The sequence below is a fragment of the Crinia signifera genome, chromosome 3 (assembly GCF_055691185.1).
Source record: "Crinia signifera chromosome 3, ASM5569118v1, whole genome shotgun sequence".
NCBI classification, from domain to species: domain Eukaryota; kingdom Metazoa; phylum Chordata; class Amphibia; order Anura; family Myobatrachidae; genus Crinia; species Crinia signifera.
In genome coordinates, this window is record NC_139219.1 from 17,214,509 (window position 1) to 17,237,903 (window position 23,395).

The window sequence follows — 23,395 nt, forward strand, 5'->3', positions numbered from 1 at the left end:
TGTTATGCCAGATGTGTAGCTCAAAACACAAAAAGTACATACTATATGATTTCTTGGTCAAAGATATTTTTTAAAGAGTCAAGGGGTGGAGGGGGTCACCTATACAAGGTGATGCAGAGCAAGGTGGGCGTATGCTCTCACTCGGGATCCTGGTGACCCCTGCATGTGGGTAGTATGTTTTTAGGGGAATACTGTATCTACCAATGGAACAAAAACATTTACCCTTCCGATAGTGACACAAGATAAATACAATCCCACTGTCTCCTCACACTCATTAATGTACAGTATTATATTACATCCGTGCTCTGAGGTGATAGTAGATGCTGGTCAGGGCTTTGAAGTGATGTGAAGTGATGTTACTTCTACAAAGTCTCAAATAAAAAATGTTTTTAATGTGAATTTCTGACCTGTAACAAGTAAATTATCTTTTATACAAGGGAGCGCTGTGGTCTAGGCTGTCCTTTTTATTGGATTGCCGGGTGAAACGCTTGCCTAATATTAATGATAGAAAGATTAGACAGTTGTGTTTTAATCACTGAGTTTATGTTTCTCTTTAAAAGGTTTATATCTGTGATATGTTTTGTCTATTGCCTCAGTATATGTTACTTTAAGTACTCGCTGGTTTATATAAATAGATGGGCGCAGATTGTAGTTATTGTATTAAGGATGAGAATGTGGTTCTTCTGCCATCTAGTGGATAACTTTGAAAAATGCAGTTGCGTGTACATGTAGCCTTGTCTGGTAAATAAGTTTAGGATTGAGAGATAGCATTTACTGATTATAAAAAATCCCTTGCAGTTATTCTTACCGTAATCTGTCTACAATGAATAATGAACAAATTACATTCTCCAGCAAGTTATTTCTAGCAAAGGTGCACACAGCTGTGTCATCCTACATTATTGCTGCTGTTGTGCCAATCAGCCCCTCTCATTGCACCAGGTCCGGTGATTCTCTGCTAGTGTCGGGCATTTGTTTTGCAGAAATTATACCCCTTTCACACCACAAATGCCGGATGCATCCAGGATTTGCACACTGGTCCGTCCTGGGAGCAACCCGGCATTTGTGATGTTTTAGCTACCACAGCGACCCGGCAGTAAGTCGGGTCACTGACATCAGACAGGGACAGGGTGGAACGGCGGTTCATCATCGAAGGCGAGGGAGAAGGCAGCACTTGGAGCTGACGCTGTCTCCAAGCGCTGCATGCTCCATAGTGTGAACGGGACCTGGGTCCCTCGACCCGTGTTACCCTTTTGCACTGCACAGCAACACGGGTCAGAGCAGTGTCCAACCCTGGTTGTGACCTAGGTTGAAATGTCGGGTTGCTCGGTGTCAGTGGTGATTTCACACTACAGATCAACCTGGCAAATAACCTGGGTTGCTTTGGCGGTCTGAAAGGTGCAACGCAATTCACCTAGGGTGCACCTGGAGAGTGTGGAATATAATAACAAATTAATCAGCAATACAGTCACATGGCACTGTGGCTAAGACACAGGAGTGTTGAACAGGAACAGGTGGCTCACACACCAGGCATTTGCTCTGCGTGGTGTATTGCGTTTAGCTGTATGAGGACGTACATGTGAATCCCATTTGCTATGAGCATTTTGGTTTGTTAAAAACAACTTTCGAGTTTCAAGAGGAACCAAGCCCCGCCAGGTATAGTGAAATAGAAAGACTGATGTCAGTGGCAAAAATGGCGCGAAAATGAAGTGACCAGACTAATACAGAGAGACTTATGTTACAGAGAGACTGGCATGTAAAATATAAAGACAGACAGAAGGGTAAGATCTGCCACCGGGGTAAGAAATAGAATAGGACCTGAAGCTGGGGGCAAACCAAAGCAATTACTTTTTTAAAGGGGAAACATACAATATCCTGGTGCCCAGGATATCGGTGGTCAAAAGGTCTACCGTGGCGTCCCGATACGGAGAATCCTGGCAGGGGCTCCATAAGGGATCTCACCCTCACCTCCTACCCCCTAACCCTCCTTTGAGACAGACTAAACCTCTCTCTCTGTCTGCAGTCTGACCCTTACTAGTGACTGAACTTATCTCCGGCAATCGCGATGCCAGCTGCTGGTATTCTAGTGTCGGCATTCTGATTTTTTGGGAGTTCCGGCGCCGGTCTTTTATAGGCATTTGAGATGCCGACTTTGATATATATAGAATGCCGGCATCCTTAATTCTGGAATGCTGACCGAATCCTGTTCAAATAACTCAAACTTTCCATCCATTTATTGGAATTACTAGTGTAAAAACTGAAAAGCATCATAAGTGGGATTAACAGAAATATAGAACATTTAATTAAAAAATCCAAATGAAAAGAACTCACATTAAAGATGGCTAACACAGAAAGACGCGACCAGTTTAATAAAATAACATGGAAACTAAGAAGAATACACTAGTAACACACGCAGAGGACTGTGGGAGAGGATACCACTGGATAATTTCTAGCCAATAAGACATGGGCAGAAGAAGCACAATGAAATGCACAGGAAGGACATGACAAACCATCGAAATTGATAAAGATCACATTGTATGTCAAAGACATAACACTACAGACTATAGACATAATGAAAGCTTGGTTGATGTAAGCACAATTTACACAAGTACGGATTTATAGCTATTGTAACAATACCAAGGGTATATAAAGATACGATTCAGAATCAGGGGCATTAAGTACAGACTAGCACACAATTTTTTATTTTTCCAAGAAAGTTTTTATTTTAATCCTATGGAACTGCCATGGGAGCAACATTTGCCCACAGCAATGTTAATCTGTACTAAAATAACCTTTTGAGGAAGATCCGTAGCTGATATCACTATCTTCTGGAGCAGCACTGAAGTTCGTTTGGCAATGCTTCAACACCAGTGGTCTCAAATGGAGATTTACAGCGACTGGACTACAGGCACAACATACAATCCAAAACATAACACAAATCATCAGACTGCAACAGATCAGTATGTCCTGATTTTTTGAACCCCTTATTTCGGAAGTTGGTGGGTATCTCCTTGTCAAAACCAAATAAATAAAGACAACTGGAGTCCCTACGGTTTTAAATCAAATGTTTATTCAAACATGAGAATATTCAAATCTCTCTGATTGGAGTGCATCCACCTACAACTGTCTTCTTTTCTCCTCTTTTTGATTATTGATCCCCAGTTGGTTACAATGGCACCCCCGCTATACTAAATAAAATAAACAAACAGCGGTAATTGCCTGCAGAATACAGGGCACAAGAAATCTGAGTGCAGAATCCACAACCCACATGTCCTTGCAACAGATTACACCTGAAGTAACCATACAAAGAGGCTTGGCTGAAGAACATAACACGCAACAAGGCAAGAGGAATGATTTCCCAGACCCCACAATCTTCAGAGAACAGATTGAAATCATATACAAAATACAGACCAAAACCTCCTACATGGACCAAAGGCAAAATTATTACACCCATGGAAAATGCAATCAGGTCAACAATGGACTAAACAAAGAACAAGTTATTTCAACCTCTAGCAACCAGAGCCAAAAGAAAAAAAAAAGGGTGACTGGATATAGTAAAACTCTATCATCATACAACCCAATATTACTATAACCTGCGCAGCGCACAAAGGAATTCTCTTTCATATTAAAAAAGTGTTATGATGTCACTTCTTTTGGAGTAACCTGGGGGGGGGAGGGGGGGAATCCATTTGATGGTGAGTAGAATCAATAGAACTCCCATCTTAGTAAATAGACCCCACAGTGGGCCCCATTCAGACCTGATCAATGGGCTGCGAATCTTCTGAGCCAAATGATCAGATAAACGCCTCCTCTGTGTGGCTGAATCTAGAGCTATTCCCCCCCCCCCCCCCCCCCCGAACGGAGCAACACTTGAATTGCTCTGTCGGATCGCCGGCATGCACTTTAATTCCCTCCATAGAGGTGAGGGGCAACATTAGCCTTTTATAATATAGGATGATATCCAAAGTTAGTTTATACATTGTTTACAGCAGTTTATAGATATCTAAAAAATACCTGTGTTTTATATACGTTATTCTAGTGTTTCAGATCATGGGGATTCCGTTACCAGCAGCAACAGGAGCAGCCTGCAGCGTCCAGAATCAAACCAAAGGTAAAATCCTGAATATTATGATGTTTCCAGAATATGTTATCTGTGGGATACTGGCCTCTTCTGTCACAGTGATAATGAGCTGCACTGTCTGGACTATAACACCTATACAGACTTGCTACTATTAGTGTTATGTCATAAAGGTAACTCTGGTACCAGATACCCCATCAGAACTGCAGGTCAGTTAGCTGCATTACGGACCTCAGTGTTTGGTTGGCAACTGTTGCCGTGTTGAATGGTGCTCATTGAGTAGAGTTTGTTTGTTCTCTATGCATTTGTAATGGTCTTATGATATTTCCGCTTGCTACAATTATATAAAAATCCACATGTGCAGAGACCGATGTCAGCATGCACACATATGGGGTCAAATGTAATAGGGTGTGAGAATCGGTAAATGAGAGATTTTGCCTTTTTTTTTTTTAAAGCGCCAATCAACTGGTTTTGCCATGTAATTTATTGCCGCTTTAAGAAAAAGAGAAAACTCCCCAAATCTCTGACTTTCTGACTCTCCCACCCTATTACATTGGGTCCATAGTGTTGTATAAATTAAGAGTATACATGAGTTTATTGTATTGGGAACTGCACATGACATCACCGTTCTATTCCAGGGCAACGACCACCCCGATCCCGCTCACGGGGGACAGCCAGACCGATGCAGATATCCTGGCCTTTGTGAGAGCGCGGCAGAACCTCCTGCAGAGACAAGGTAACACTATTGTGTGTCTGTCACAGCTACACAGTAACACTAATGGCAACGTCTTCCCCTGTGTCACACGTCTCAGGATATGTGCAACACGGAGGGAAATGGAGACCAATTCCTACCAAGGTGGTTAGTAGCTGCTAGGAGGGATTTTTTCACCTACAGACGAAGCAGACATTTTGTTTCTATACCAATAGGAACTAGTAACTTCACTGAGGCACAGAATAACCTCACACCTCACTGATGTCAGTAGTTCCCAGTAAATTGATAAAAGGAGGAATATTGGTTCGGAGTGTGTTATTCGTCTGGTACTGATTGTGTCTCTGTGCCACAGAGCCATTGCTCATTATTCTCTGAGTTATCTCAGAGCTTCAGATAAAACTCTGCCGTTTCTTCATTTGTGCGTTAATCGTGTCCCCTGAGTGCAGCATATGGTGCTACTGTTGTACTAAGAGGCACTTTATTATCTGCATGTAAACATAGAGGCGCAGCCAGCCCCCTCTCACAGGCCAAAGCAAACACTTCTATTTATCATGGTTCCTAATGCTGTGGCTGAAGTTACACTCCGCACAGTACCACGTAAAAGATGGACTAACAATAGCCGCACGTGGTCAGTAAGGTGACCTCTCTGAACCCTGCCTCGGGGTGGGGGACCGCTCTCTTTCTGTCAGTCTCACATTATTTCCACACTTCAAGTATATTTCCATGTTATTGATGAGTTCCATTGAAATGGCGACCCCCAGTGGTAAAGTCCCAGATTGCAGTCTGGCCCAGTTACAGCATGGCACTGCCAGTTTTTATTTTATGGCCTGTACCTTTTTTTGGGGTCTCCAACTGTCCATTAAAAGTATAGGAAAGGGGGCGTGGCATGCCTCCTTCCCCCATGGACACGCCCCATTTCTGAATTATTTCCAGTTTTTGCTCTTTAGATGTTGGAGCATACTTGCCTACTTTTGAAAACTAGTTTCAGGAAGATTATAGTTGGTAGTAGAATTTTGCACAGCGCCCTATTGAGGGGATGTGGCACGTTCCACCCAAAAGGCTTGTCTAGTTCCATATATGGAGAGACTGTGAAAGGAGATTGTGAATGTGGCACCTAGAAGCGTGGGAGTGTACTGCTACATCTGAGAGGAATCTTTTAAAATGACTGATATCTAAATGTAGATGAGCCCCAAAGCAGTTAGTAAGAGATACTATACTGTACTCGCTAAAGAAAAGTCACTGATTTGTGTCAGGGATTATTCATCTATTGGGGAAATTTGCTAATATGGGAGTTCTAAACCAATCAAAATCTACTCCTTATTTATTCAGCACTCACTAGAAGATAATAGACAGGATCGGATTGGTTGCCCGTAGCAACATGCCCATTAAAAAGAATCTTAGTGAATTTCCCCCATTGTGTTTTACACGTGTTCCATATAAATGGCCACAAGACATGCATGTAGCAATAGGGATCATTGGGGCAGATGTATTAAGCCCATACTTGCCTACCCTCCGGGGTCCCCCGGGAAGGGGGGCAAGTCTCCCGCATTTCCCTACAGCCCCGGCTCCCTCTCTCGCTGCGGTCTAAAAACTATTACTTTTGCGGGTCCGCGGGGAGGGGGCGGGGCTTAATGACGCAATTCGCGGCATTTCGCGTCATTTTTAGCCCCTCCCCCCACCCACGGACCCGCAAATTGAGGCTTCAGCCCGTCATGGGGGCGGGGTTTGATGACATCACCCGTGCCCCGCCCCCAAAACGAAGCCTCTTCCCGCCCCCTTTCACTCCTCTCCGGGCTTCTCCCGGAAAGGAGTATGCCAAAGTCGGCATGTATGATTAAGCCTTAACAAGAGATAAATGCAAGGGTGATAAGGAGAGATAAAAATCCAGCCAATCAGCTCCTTACTGACTTTTTTCAAACACAGCCTGTAACATGGCAGTTAGGATGTGATTGGCTGGACGTTTATCTCTCTTTATCACCTTCCACATTATCTCTTGTTAAGGCTTAATACATCTGCCTCACTGTGGGCCTTATTTTGGTTCATTCTTTCTGACAAAATCCTTCTTAGATAGACAAAACCATGTGCACTGCAGGGGGGGCAGATGTAACATGTGCAGAGAGAATTAGATTTGGGTGAGTAATTTTGTTTCCGTGCAGGGAAAATACTGACTGCTTTATTTTTACACTGCAATATAGATCTCACTTTGAAGTAAAACCCCACCCAAATCTAATTCTCTCTGCACAAGTAACACCTGCCCCACCTGCAGTGCACATGGTTTTGCCCATCTAAGAAGGATTTTGTCAGAAAGAATGAACCAAAATAAGGCCCTGTGTCTCATTTTCTCTTCTTTAATTAAATAGGAAAACCGGACAGTTGTGGGGAAAAGCCCACGCCCCAGGGGTACTGTATTTTAGATGTCAATTGAATTCTCTCCATGTTTTGGGTTTAGTTCCACTTTCACTTTCTGTCTGTAGAGATTGTTTGGTACTCTTTACCTAGAACGGCGCCCACGATTGAAATCGCGGGCATCGCGGGTAAAATCGCGGGCATCGCGGGTAAATCGCGGGTACATCAAAATCGGGTACCCGCGATTACCGCGATTTTCCCATAGGGAACAATGTTAAAAAGGCAGATTGACCGCGATTTTACCGTTAAATGCCTCAATGCCCGCGATTTTTACATAGGAAACAATGTTAAATGGGCCACAGAGCCCTAATAGTCCCCCTGAAGTCTTAAATGGCCCCCAAAATTTTTAACGCCACCCCACAATCAACGTGAACCCGAAGCGTGGCGAGCGCAGCGAGCCCGCGAGGGGCGGCGGTACGCGTCCTACGACCTTTTCATGCCCTACTATCCACGTCGGCGTGGAGTTGAGAATAGAATAGTGTGGCGAGCGCAGCGAGCCACCGAGCCCGAAGCGTGGCGAGCGCAGCAAACCCCGCGAGGGGACGCGGATACCTTCACAGGTAAACGCGTCCCTTCGCGGGCTTCACAGGTGTCCGCGTCGCCACGGACACCTGTGAAGCCCGCGAGGGGACGCGTTTACCTGTGAAGGTATCCGCGTCCCCTCGCGGGGCTCGCTGCGCTCGCCACGCTTCGGGCTCGGTGGCTCGCTGCGCTCGCCACACTATTCTATTCTCAACTCCACGCCGACGTGGATAGTAGGGCATGAAAAGGTCGTAGGACGCGTACCGCCGCCCCTCGCGGGCTCGCTGCGCTCGCCACGCTTCGGGTTCACGTTGATCGTGGGGTGGCGTTAAAAATTTTGGGGGCCATTTAAGGGTTAATGGGCTCTGTGGCCCATTTAACATTGATTTCTATGGCCAAATCGCGGGCATTGAGGCATTTAACGCTAAAATCGGGTCCATCGCGCCTTTTAACATTGATTTCTATGGGAAATCGGTAGCATCGCGTCGCGGGCATCGCGGGTACATTTATGGCCGGCCGCGACGCGACCGACGCGATTTTTCAGATTTAACATGGTTTTCAATGGGAAAATCGCGGGCATCGCGTCGGTCGCGTCGCGGGCAGGCATAAATGTACCCGCGATGCCCGCGACGGGCGCCGTTCTAGGTAAAGAGTACCGATTGTTTATAGGTAACATCCTGTAGAGGAAATAACATTCTGCTTGACAATAACGGCAACTTCCACGTCACCAATAGACAATGCTGCTTAGTTTCTCTGCAGAATGAATGATGTGTTGCGAATCCGTACACAGGAGCCGGGTGTTATACTCCTCTAGTATTGTGTGCTGTTCTAGCCCATTACTCTGATTTGTCTGACTCATCACATCCCCTGTTATTGCAATACCCAACCAACACATATACAGGACATTCATCACACTGCCGCTTATACCTCCTTAGTGCAATACCCAACCAACACATATACAGGGTGTTCATTACACTGCCGCTTATACCTCCATAGTGCAATACCCAACCAACACATATACAGGGCATTCATCACTGTGCTGCTTATACCTCCATAGTGCAATACCCAACCAACACATACTGTATACAGGGCATTCATCACAGTGCCGCTTATACCTCCAAAGTGCAATACCCAAGCAACACATATACAGGGAATTCATCACAGTGCTGCTTATACCTCCATAGTGCAATACCCAACCAACACATATACAGGGAATTCATCACAGTGCTGCTTATACCTCCATAGTGCAATACCCAACCAACACATATACAGGGAATTCATCACAGTGCCGGTTATACCTCCATAGTGCAATACCCAACCCACACATATACAGGGAATTCATCACAGTGCCGGTTATACCTCCATAGTGCAATACCCAACCAACACATATACAGGGCGTTCATCACACTGCCGCTTATACCTCCATAGTACAATACCCAACCAACACATATACAGGGAATTCATCACAGTGCTGCTTATACCTCCATAGTGCAATACCCAACCAACACATATACAGGGAATTCATCACAGTGCCGGTTATACCTCCATAGTGCAATACCCAACCAACACATATACAGGGAATTCATCACAGTGCTGCTTATACCTCCATAGTGCAATACCCAACCAACACATATACAGGGAATTCATCACTGTGCTGCTTATACCTCCATAGTACAATACCCAACCAACACATATACAGGGCGTTCATCACACTGCTGCTTATACCTCCATAGTGCAATACCCAACCAACACATATACAGGGAATTCATCACAGTGCTGCTTATACCTCCATAGTGCAATACCCAACCAACACATATACAGGGAATTCATCACTGTGCCGGTTATACCTCCATAGTGCAATACCCAACCAACACATATACAGGGCATTCACCACACTGCCGCTTATACCTCCATAGTGCAATACCCAACCAACACATATACAGGGTGTTCATCACACTGCTGCTTATACCTCCATAGTGCAATACCCAACCAACACATATACAGGGTGTTCATCACAGTGCTACTTATACCACCATAGTGCAATACCCAACCAACACATATACAGGACATTCATCACACTGCCGCTTATACCTCCATAGTACAATACCCAACCAACACATATACAGGGCATTCACCACACTGCCGCTTATACCTCCATAGTGCAATACCCAACCAACACATATACAGGGTGTTCATCACACTGCTGCTTATACCTCCATAGTGCAATACCCAACCAACACATATACAGGGTGTTCATCACAGTGCTACTTATACCACCATAGTGCAATACCCAACCAACACATATACAGGACATTCATCACACTGCCGCTTATACCTCCATAGTACAATACCCAACCAACACATATACAGGGAATTCATCACACTGCTGCTTATACCTCCATAGTGCAATACCCAACCAACACATATACAGGACATTCATCACACTGCCGCTTATACCTCCATAGTGCAATACCCAACCAACACATATACAGGGAATTCATCACACTGCTGCTTATACCTCCATAGTGCAATACCCAACCAACACATATACAGGACATTCATCACACTGCCGCTTATACCTCCATAGTGCAATACCCAACCAACACATATACAGGGAATTCACCACAGTGCTGCTTATACCTCCATAGTGCAATACCCAACCAACACATATGCAGGGAATTCATCACACTGCCGCTTATACCACCATAGTGCAATACCCAACCAACACATATACAGGGCATTCATCACACTGCTACTTATACCTCCATAGTGCAATACCCAACCAACACATATACAGGGCATTCACCACACTGCTGCTTATACCTCCATAGTGCAATACCCAACCAACACATATACAGGACATTCATCACAGTGCTGCTTATACCTCCATAGTGCAATACCCAACCAACACATATACAGGACATTCATCACAGTGCTGCTTATACCTCCATAGTGCAATACCCAACTAACACATATACAGGGCATTCACCACACTGCTACTTATACCTCCATAGTGCAATACCCAACCAACACATATACAGGGAATTCATCACTGTGCTTCTTATACCTCCATAGTGCAATACCCAACCAACACATATACAGGGTGTTCCTCACAGTGCTACTTATACCACCATAGTGCAATACCCAACCAACACATATACAGGACATTCATCACACTGCCGCTTATACCTCCATAGTACAATACCCAACCAACACATATACAGGGAATTCATCACACTGCTGCTTATACCTCCATAGTGCAATACCCAACCAACACATATACAGGACATTCATCACACTGCCGCTTATACCTCCATAGTGCAATACCCAACCAACACATATACAGGGAATTCATCACACTGCTGCTTATACCTCCATAGTGCAATACCCAACCAACACATATACAGGACATTCATCACACTGCCGCTTATACCTCCATAGTGCAATACCCAACCAACACATATACAGGGAATTCACCACAGTGCTGCTTATACCTCCATAGTGCAATACCCAACCAACACATATGCAGGGAATTCATCACACTGCCGCTTATACCACCATAGTGCAATACCCAACCAACACATATACAGGGCATTCACCACACTGCTACTTATACCTCCATAGTGCAATACCCAACCAACACATATACAGGGCATTCACCACACTGCTGCTTATACCTCCATAGTGCAATACCCAACCAACACATATACAGGACATTCATCACAGTGCTGCTTATACCTCCATAGTGCAATACCCAACCAACACATATACAGGACATTCATCACAGTGCTGCTTATACCTCCATAGTGCAATACCCAACTAACACATATACAGGGCATTCACCACACTGCTACTTATACCTCCATAGTGCAATACCCAACCAACACATATACAGGGAATTCATCACTGTGCTTCTTATACCTCCATAGTGCAATACCCAACCAACACATATACAGGGAATTCACCACAGTGCTGCTTATACCTCCATAGTGCAATACCCAACCATCACATATACAGGGAATTCATCACTGTGCTTCTTATACCTCCATAGTGCAATACCCAACCAACACATATACAGGGAATTCATCACACTACCGCTTATACCTCCATAGTGCAATACCCAACCAACACATATACAGGGAATTCATCACACTACCGCTTATACCTCCATAGTGCAATACCCAACCAACACATATACAGGGCATTCATCACACTGCCGCTTATACCTCCATAGTGCAATACCCAACCATCACATATACAGGGAATTCATCACACTGCTACTTATAACTCCATAGTGCAATACCCATTCATCACATATACAGGACATTCATCACTGTGCTGCTTATACCTCCATAGTGCAATACCCAACCAACACATATACAGGGAATTCATCACACTGCTGCTTATACCTCCATAGTGCAATACCCAACCAACACATATACAGGGAATTCATCACACTGCTGCTTATACCTCCATAGTGCAATACCCAACCAACACATATACAGGGAATTCATCACACTACCGCTTATACCTCCATAGTGCAATACCCAACCATCACATATACAGGGAATTCATCACACTGCTACTTATAACTCCATAGTGCAATACCCATCCATCACATATACAGGACATTCATCACTGTGCTGCTTATACCTCCATAGTGCAATACCCAACCAACACATATACAGGGAATTCATCACACTGCTGCTTATACCTCCATAGTGCAATACCCAACCAACACATATACAGGGAATTCATCACACTGCTGCTTATACCTCCATAGTGCAATACCCAACCAACACATATACAGGGAATTCATCACACTGCCGCTTATACCTCCATAGTGCAATACCCAACCAACACATATACAGGGCATTCATCACAGTGCTACTTATACCACCATAGTGCAATATCCAACCATCACATATACAGGGAATTCATCACAGTGACGCTTATACCTCCATAGTGCAATACCCAACCAACACATATACAGGGCATTCATCACAGTGCTACTTATACCACCATAGTGCAATATCCAACCATCACATATACAGGGAATTCATCACTGTGCCGGTTATACCTCCATAGTGCAATACCCAACCAACACATATACAGGGTGTTCATCACAGTGCTACTTATACCACCATAGTGCAATATCCAGCCATAACATATACAGGGAATTCATCACAGTGACGCTTATACCTCCATAGTGCAATACCCAACCAACACATATACAGGGCATTCATCACACTGCCGCTTTATACCTCCATAGTGCAATACCCAACCAACACATATACAGGGTGTTCATCACACTGCCGCTTTATACCTCCATAGTGCAATACCCAACCAACACATATACAGGGCATTCATCACACTGACGCTTTATACCTCCATAGTGCAATACCCAACCAACACATATACAGGGCATTCATCACACTGCTGCTTATACCACCATAGTGCAATATCCAACCAACACATATACAGGGCGTTCATCACAGTGCTGCTTATACCTCCATAGTGCAATACCCAACCAACACATATACAGGGAATTCACCACACTGCTGCTTATACCTCCATAGTGCAATACCCAACCATCACATATACAGGGAATTCATCACAGTGCCGCTTATACCTCCATAGTGCAATACCCAACCATCACATATACAGGGAATTCATCACACTGCCGCTTTATACCTCCATAGTGCAATACCCAACCAACACATATACAGGGTGTTCATCACACTGCCGCTTTATACCTCCATAGTGCAATACCCAACCAACACATATACAGGGCATTCATCACACTGCCGCTTTATACCTCCATAGTGCAATACCCAACCAACACATATACAGGGCATTCATCACACTGCCGCTTATACCTCCATAGTGCAATACCCAACCATCACATATACAGGACATTCATCACTGTGCTGCTTATACCTCCATAGTGCAATACCCAACCAACACATATACAGGGCGTTCATCACACTGCCGCTTATACCTCCATAGTACAATACCCAACCAACACATATACAGGGAATTCATCACACTGCTGCTTATACCTCCATAGTGCAATACCCAACCAACACATATACAGGGAATTCATCACACTGCCGCTTATACCTCCATAGTGCAATACCCAACCAACACATATACAGGGCATTCATCACAGTGCTGCTTATACCTCCATAGTGCAATACCCAACCAACACATATACAGGGTGTTCATCACAGTGCTACTTATACCACCATAGTGCAATACCCAACCATCACATATACAGGGAATTCATCACACTGCCGCTTATACCTCCATAGTGCAATACCCAACCAACACATATACAGGGCATTCACCACACTGCTGCTTATACCTCCATAGTGCAATACCCAACCAACACATATACAGGGTGTTCATCACACTGCTGCTTATACCTCCATAGTGCAATACCCAACCAACACATATACAGGGAATTCATCACACTACCGCTTATACCTCCATAGTGCAATACCCAACCATCACATATACAGGGAATTCATCACACTGCTACTTATAACTCCATAGTGCAATACCCATCCATCACATATACAGGACATTCATCACTGTGCTGCTTATACCTCCATAGTGCAATACCCAACCAACACATATACAGGGAATTCATCACACTGCTGCTTATACCTCCATAGTGCAATACCCAACCAACACATATACAGGGAATTCATCACACTGCTGCTTATACCTCCATAGTGCAATACCCAACCAACACATATACAGGGAATTCATCACACTGCCGCTTATACCTCCATAGTGCAATACCCAACCAACACATATACAGGGCATTCATCACAGTGCTACTTATACCACCATAGTGCAATATCCAACCATCACATATACAGGGAATTCATCACAGTGACGCTTATACCTCCATAGTGCAATACCCAACCAACACATATACAGGGCATTCATCACAGTGCTACTTATACCACCATAGTGCAATATCCAACCATCACATATACAGGGAATTCATCACTGTGCCGGTTATACCTCCATAGTGCAATACCCAACCAACACATATACAGGGTGTTCATCACAGTGCTACTTATACCACCATAGTGCAATATCCAGCCATAACATATACAGGGAATTCATTACAGTGACGCTTATACCTCCATAGTGCAATACCCAACCAACACATATACAGGGCATTCATCACACTGCCGCTTTATACCTCCATAGTGCAATACCCAACCAACACATATACAGGGTGTTCATCACACTGCCGCTTTATACCTCCATAGTGCAATACCCAACCAACACATATACAGGGCATTCATCACACTGACGCTTTATACCTCCATAGTGCAATACCCAACCAACACATATACAGGGCATTCATCACACTGCTGCTTATACCACCATAGTGCAATATCCAACCAACACATATACAGGGCGTTCATCACAGTGCTGCTTATACCTCCATAGTGCAATACCCAACCAACACATATACAGGGAATTCACCACACTGCTGCTTATACCTCCATAGTGCAATACCCAACCATCACATATACAGGGAATTCATCACAGTGCCGCTTATACCTCCATAGTGCAATACCCAACCATCACATATACAGGGAATTCATCACACTGCCGCTTTATACCTCCATAGTGCAATACCCAACCAACACATATACAGGGTGTTCATCACACTGCCGCTTTATACCTCCATAGTGCAATACCCAACCAACACATATACAGGGCATTCATCACACTGCCGCTTTATACCTCCATAGTGCAATACCCAACCAACACATATACAGGGCATTCATCACACTGCCGCTTATACCTCCATAGTGCAATACCCAACCATCACATATACAGGACATTCATCACTGTGCTGCTTATACCTCTATAGTGCAATACCCAACCAACACATATACAGGGCGTTCATCACACTGCCGCTTATACCTCCATAGTACAATACCCAACCAACACATATACAGGGAATTCATCACACTGCTGCTTATACCTCCATAGTGCAATACCCAACCAACACATATACAGGGAATTCATCACACTGCCGCTTATACCTCCATAGTGCAATACCCAACCAACACATATACAGGGCATTCATCACAGTGCTGCTTATACCTCCATAGTGCAATACCCAACCAACACATATACAGGGTGTTCATCACAGTGCTACTTATACCACCATAGTGCAATACCCAACCATCACATATACAGGGAATTCATCACACTGCCGCTTATACCTCCATAGTGCAATACCCAACCAACACATATACAGGGCATTCACCACACTGCTGCTTATACCTCCATAGTGCAATACCCAACCAACACATATACAGGGTGTTCATCACACTGCTGCTTATACCTCCATAGTGCAATACCCAACCAACACATATACAGGACATTCATCACTGTGCTGCTTATACCTTCATAGTGCAATACCCAACCAACACATATACAGGGAATTCATCACACTGCTGCTTATACCTCCATAGTGCAATACCCAACCAACACATATACAGGGCGTTCATCACACTGCTGCTTATACCTCCATAGTGCAATACCCAACCAACACATATACAGGACATTCATCACATTGCCGCTTTATACCTCCATAGTGCAATACCCAACCAACACATATACAGGGAATTCATCACTGTTCTGCTTATACCTCCATAGTGCAATATCCAACCAACACATATACAGGACATTCATCACACTGCCGCTTATACCTCCATAGTGCAATACCCAACCAACACATATACAGGGAATTCATCACTGTTCTGCTTATACCTCCATAGTGCAATATCCAACCAACACATATACAGGGCATTCACCACACTGCAGCTTATACCTCCATAGTGCAATACCCAACCAACACATATACAGGGAATTCATCACACTGCTGCTTATACCTCCATAGTGCGATACCCAACCAACACATATACAGGGAATTCACCACACTGCTGCTTATACCTCCATAGTGCAATACCCAACCAACACATATACAGGGAATTCATCACACTGCTGCTTATACCTCCATAGTGCAATACCCAACCAACACATATACAGGGCATTCATCACTGTGCTACTTATACCACCATAGTGCAATATCCAACCATCACATATACAGGGAATTCATCACAGTGACGCTTATACCTCCATAGTGCAATACCCAACCAACACATATACAGGGCATTCATCACACTGCCGCTTTATAACTCCATAGTGCAATACCCATCCATCACATATACAGGACATTCATCACTGTGCTGCTTATACCTCCATAGTGCAATACCCAACCAACACATATACAGGGAATTCATCACACTGCTGCTTATACCTCCATAGTGCAATACCCAACCAACACATATACAGGGAATTCATCACACTGCTGCTTATACCTCCATAGTGCAATACCCAACCAACACATATACAGGGAATTCATCACACTGCCGCTTATACCTCCATAGTGCAATACCCAACCAACACATATACAGGGCATTCATCACAGTGCTACTTATACCACCATAGTGCAATATCCAACCATCACATATACAGGGAATTCATCACAGTGACGCTTATACCTCCATAGTGCAATACCCAACCAACACATATACAGGGCATTCATCACAGTGCTACTTATACCACCATAGTGCAATATCCAACCATCACATATACAGGGAATTCATCACTGTGCCGGTTATACCTCCATAGTGCAATACCCAACCAACACATATACAGGGTGTTCATCACAGTGCTACTTATACCACCATAGTGCAATATCCAGCCATAACATATACAGGGAATTCATCACAGTGACGCTTATACCTCCATAGTGCAATACCCAACCAACACATATACAGGGCATTCATCACACTGCCGCTTTATACCTCCATAGTGCAATACCCAACCAACACATATACAGGGTGTTCATCACACTGCCGCTTTATACCTCCATAGTGCAATACCCAACCAACACATATACAGGGCATTCATCACACTGACGCTTTATACCTCCATAGTGCAATACCCAACCAACACATATACAGGGCATTCATCACACTGCTGCTTATACCACCATAGTGCAATATCCAACCAACACATATACAGGGCGTTCATCACAGTGCTGCTTATACCTCCATAGTGCAATACCCAACCAACACATATACAGGGAATTCACCACACTGCTGCTTATACCTCCATAGTGCAATACCCAACCATCACATATACAGGGAATTCATCACAGTGCCGCTTATACCTCCATAGTGCAATACCCAACCATCACATATACAGGGAATTCATCACACTGCCGCTTTATACCTCCATAGTGCAATACCCAACCAACACATATACAGGGTGTTCATCACACTGCCGCTTTATACCTCCATAGTGCAATACCCAACCAACACATATACAGGGCATTCATCACACTGCCGCTTTATACCTCCATAGTGCAATACCCAACCAACACATATACAGGGCATTCATCACACTGCCGCTTATACCTCCATAGTGCAATACCCAACCATCACATATACAGGACATTCATCACTGTGCTGCTTATACCTCCATAGTGCAATACCCAACCAACACATATACAGGGCGTTCATCACACTGCCGCTTATACCTCCATAGTACAATACCCAACCAACACATATACAGGGAATTCATCACACTGCTGCTTATACCTCCATAGTGCAATACCCAACCAACACATATACAGGGAATTCATCACACTGCCGCTTATACCTCCATAGTGCAATACCCAACCAACACATATACAGGGCATTCATCACAGTGCTGCTTATACCTCCATAGTGCAATACCCAACCAACACATATACAGGGTGTTCATCACAGTGCTACTTATACCACCATAGTGCAATACCCAACCATCACATATACAGGGAATTCATCACACTGCCGCTTATACCTCCATAGTGCAATACCCAACCAACACATATACAGGGCATTCACCACACTGCTGCTTATACCTCCATAGTGCAATACCCAACCAACACATATACAGGGTGTTCATCACACTGCTGCTTATACCTCCATAGTGCAATACCCAACCAACACATATACAGGACATTCATCACTGTGCTGCTTATACCTCCATAGTGCAATACCCAACCAACACATATACAGGGAATTCATCACACTGCTGCTTATACCTCCATAGTGCAATACCCAACCAACACATATACAGGGCGTTCATCACACTGCTGCTTATACCTCCATAGTGCAATACCCAACCAACACATATACAGGACATTCATCACATTGCCGCTTTATACCTCCATAGTGCAATACCCAACCAACACATATACAGGGAATTCATCACTGTTCTGCTTATACCTCCATAGTGCAATATCCAACCAACACATATACAGGACATTCATCACACTGCCGCTTATACCTCCATAGTGCAATACCCAACCAACACATATACAGGGAATTCATCACTGTTCTGCTTATACCTCCATAGTGCAATATCCAACCAACACATATACAGGGCATTCACCACACTGCAGCTTATACCTCCATAGTGCAATACCCAACCAACACATATACAGGGAATTCATCACACTGCTGCTTATACCTCCATAGTGCGATACCCAACCAACACATATACAGGGAATTCACCACACTGCTGCTTATACCTCCATAGTGCAATACCCAACCAACACATATACAGGGAATTCATCACACTGCTGCTTATACCTCCATAGTGCAATACCCAACCAACACATATACAGGGCATTCATCACTGTGCTACTTATACCACCATAGTGCAATATCCAACCATCACATATACAGGGAATTCATCACAGTGACGCTTATACCTCCATAGTGCAATACCCAACCAACACATATACAGGGCATTCATCACACTGCCGCTTTATACCTCCATAGTGCAATACCCAACCAACACATATACAGGACATTCATCACACTGCTGCTTATACCTCCATAGTGCAATACCAAACCAACACATATACAGGGTGTTCATCACAGTGCTACTTATACCACCATAGTGCAATACCCAACCATCACATATACAGGGAATTCATCACAGTGCCGCTTATACCTCCATAGTGCAATATTCAACCATCACATATACAGGGAATTCATCACAGTGCTGCTTATACCTCCATAGTGCAATACCCAACCAACACATATACAGGGAATTCATCACTGTGCAGCTTATACCTCCATAGTGCAATACCCAACCAACACATATACAGGGTGTTCATCACACTGCTGCTTATACCTCCATAGTGCAATACCCAACCAACACATATACAGGGAATTCATCACTGTGCTGCTTATACCTCCATAGTGCAATACCCAACCAACACATATACAGGGAATTCATCACAGTGCTGCTTATACCTCCATAGTGCAATACCCAACCATCACATATACAGGGCATTCACCACACTGCTGCTTATACCTCCATAGTGCAATACCCAACCAACACATATACAGGGCATTCACCACACTGCTGCTTATACCACCATAGTGCAATACCCAACCATCACATATACAGAGCATTCATCACAGTGACGCTTATACCTCCATAGTGCAATACCCAACCAACACATATACAGGGCGTTCATCACAGTGCTGCTTATACCTCCATAGTACAATACCCAACCAACACATATACAGGGCGTTCATCACACTGCTGCTTATACCTCCACAGGCATTTACCCGACATCAGGATCCCGACTTTCAAAACACAGACAGACGGGTTCCCGATGGCCACCTGCTATTTTCTCTTGTGGGGGTCCACTACCACCATAGAGGGAAAATAGTGATGGCTCGCGCAGCGAGCCCGCAAGGGGCTTAGTTGCACTCATAGACCAAGAAAAGAAAGGTCGGTCGCACAAGACCACACAAAAAGTGTCTTAACCCCTTCCCGACATTGCCTTTTATGGTAATTTTTTTTTTTTTTTCCTCCTTGCGTTCAAATAAGCGTAACTTTTTTAATTTTCCGGCTATATAGACACATGAGGGCTTTTTTTTTGCGGGACAAGTTGTACTTTTTAATGGTACCATTTACTATACCGTATAATATTCTGGGGAATCAGGAAATAATTCAATGTGGGGTAAAAAGAAAAAAAAACGCAATTCCACAATTTTGCGCTGGTTACGGTTTTTTTGGAGTTCATAGTTCGTTTAAAATGATGGGTTATCTTTATTCTATGGGTCGTTACGATTCCGGTGATACCAAACTTATATAGTTTTCGTTACATTTTACCACTAAAAAAAAAAATAGAAAATGTTACGGTTTTTCGAATTTGCGTCGCGTCGCCATGTTCTGCGGCTTATAACTTTTTTATTTTTCCACCTACGGACCTGGGTGAGGGCTCATTTTTTGCGGGCTGAAGTGTACTTTTTAATTAATACCATTATGGGATATGGGCGACTTTTTGATCTCTTTTAGCTATTTTTTTTTGGGTAGGCGATGCGACCAAAAAACGTAGTTTTGGCGTTGGGGATTATTTTCCGTTTACGCCTTTAATCGTGCGGGATAACTAATGTTATATTTTAATAGATCGGACTTTTAGGAACGCGGCGATACCAAATATGTTTATTTTTTTATTTTTTATTTATTTTTATTTGGGAAATGGGGAAAGGGGGGTGATTTGAACTTTTAATATTTTTTTATTTATTTTTTATTTTTAAACTTTATTTTTTTTTTTTTTTTTACTTTTACTACAAGGCCCCCTAGTGTACTTGACCACTAGGGGGCGCGATCGCCTGTACTAGGTTCAGCCATAGAGCTCTATGGCTGAACATAGTGATTTTATGCACTTCCTATTACATCCTGCCTCAGGCAGGATATGATAGGTATGCAGACACGGCCAGCACAGGGGTCTACATTAGACCCCTGGCTACCATGGCAACTGATCGGCACCCTCCGATCTCGCTGCGGGGGGCCCCGATCGGCGCCGGAGGGGGGCGCCCCCCCTCCGATCAGCTATTTAAGCACTGCGGTCACTTTGCCCGCGGTGCTTAAAGGGTTAAACGGCCACGATCGGCGAACTCGCCGCTCGTGGCCCTGAGAGCAGGGACCTGGCTGTAATATACAGCCATTACCTGCTCTCTTTCAAGCCAGCTCACTCCGTGAGCTGGCTTGATTCTCCCGCAACCGACATATGACGTAAATGTACGTCATATGTCGGGAAGGGGTTAAATGACCCCCAAAAAGAGAAATTCAGTTTAATGTAATAATGACTGAAGAAGGAGGTGTGCTACCCCAGGACAGTGAGATATATTATCATAATCATAATAATAGCCGGTTCTACATAGGCTAATAGCTGGAATCTCCACGTGCGGGCTCACAAAGGAGTAATGCTAGCCTGTATATCATCTATTTAAACACCCGCCATTTGTCCCAGTTATTATCTGGGTAAAAGGGTGACCAACTTAGTGCCTGTTCCACATACATTAAGTAGGAACAGTGACATTACCTCTTATGTGGATATTAACGGTGAAGACATCCATCCAATACACCAAACACCTACAATACTCACACACACCAATCCGTCCTTACTATAGAAGTGAATTTGGAGAGAGCAGCCTGTCTGCCACCTTTATTTTACTATTAGTGATTTCCTACTTTAATTGATGTTTGTCCATTCTCCCTGTATTTTTTAAACATTTCGCAGTATTTCTTAAAGTATACCTAATAAAAGTACAAATTTTAATTATGATAGGTGCACCCATATAAACAGGACATTCCTGTTTTTTCCTTTTCTGCTTAGTTGCACTCACCATGCTGTCGGGGTCCGGCCAGTTGGGATCCTGACATCAGGCTAATGACTGTCGGGATCCTGACTGTCAGACCCCTGTACCACACCCAATCGTGGGAAGGGGGGTCCGCAAATTGCGGGAGGGGGGTTGTGGGGGTCAGTGAATTGTGGTAGGGGGGGTGGGGGGGTCCGTGAATCGAAGGGGGGGTGCGGGGGCTGCCGTGAATCAAGGGAGGGGGGGTTCAGGGGTCCGTGAATCGCGGGAGGGGGGTGCAGGGGCGGTCATGAATCGCGGGAGGGGGGTCATGGGGGGCCGCAATTCGCGGGAGGGGGGGTGCGGTGAATCGTGGGAGAGGGTCTGCAAATCGTGGGAGGGGGCGCGGGAGGGGAGGTGTGAATCATGGGAGGTGCCGTGGGGGTCTGCAAATCCCGGGAGGGTGGCTCTGTGAATCGCGGGAGGGGGCGCGAATCGCAGGGGGGGCTAGAATCACGTGAGGGGGGTTTTCGGGGGTGCCACTAATCGCAGGAGGGGGGAGCCGTGAATCGCGGGAGGGGGCTGGGTTCTCAAATCGCGGGAGGGGGGCATGGCGAATCGTGGGAGGGGGGTGCCGCGAATCGCGGGAGGGGGGGCGCGGGGGTGGCGTGAATCACGGGGGGCCACAAATCACGGGAGGGGTGCCGTGAATCGCGGGAGGGGGCTTGGGTCCGCAAATCGCGGGGGGGGGGGGGGGGCAGGGGGTGCCGTGAATCGCAAGAGGGGGGGTCGCGGGGGATTGCGGGAGGGGGGGTCAGGGGTGTCTGGGGGGGGGTGCTGGGCAGAGGGGGGGTGTGGGAGTAATGGTGGATGGTGGCTGTGGAGAAATGGTGGATGGTGGGCGTGTACTGTAGC

General features: G+C 44.8%; 1 protein-coding gene across 1 annotated transcript in view; it reads left to right on the forward strand.

Moving 5' to 3' along the window:
* The window catches only part of KIF6 (kinesin family member 6), a 253,176-nt gene that overhangs the window by 223,086 nt on the left and 6,695 nt on the right, over positions 1-23,395 (forward strand). The window contains exons 20-21 of the mRNA XM_083175408.1: positions 4,037-4,108; positions 4,714-4,811. Of these exons, the coding sequence (XP_083031534.1) occupies positions 4,037-4,108; positions 4,714-4,811 (170 nt within the window). The remainder of the gene's footprint in view (positions 1-4,036; positions 4,109-4,713; positions 4,812-23,395) is intronic.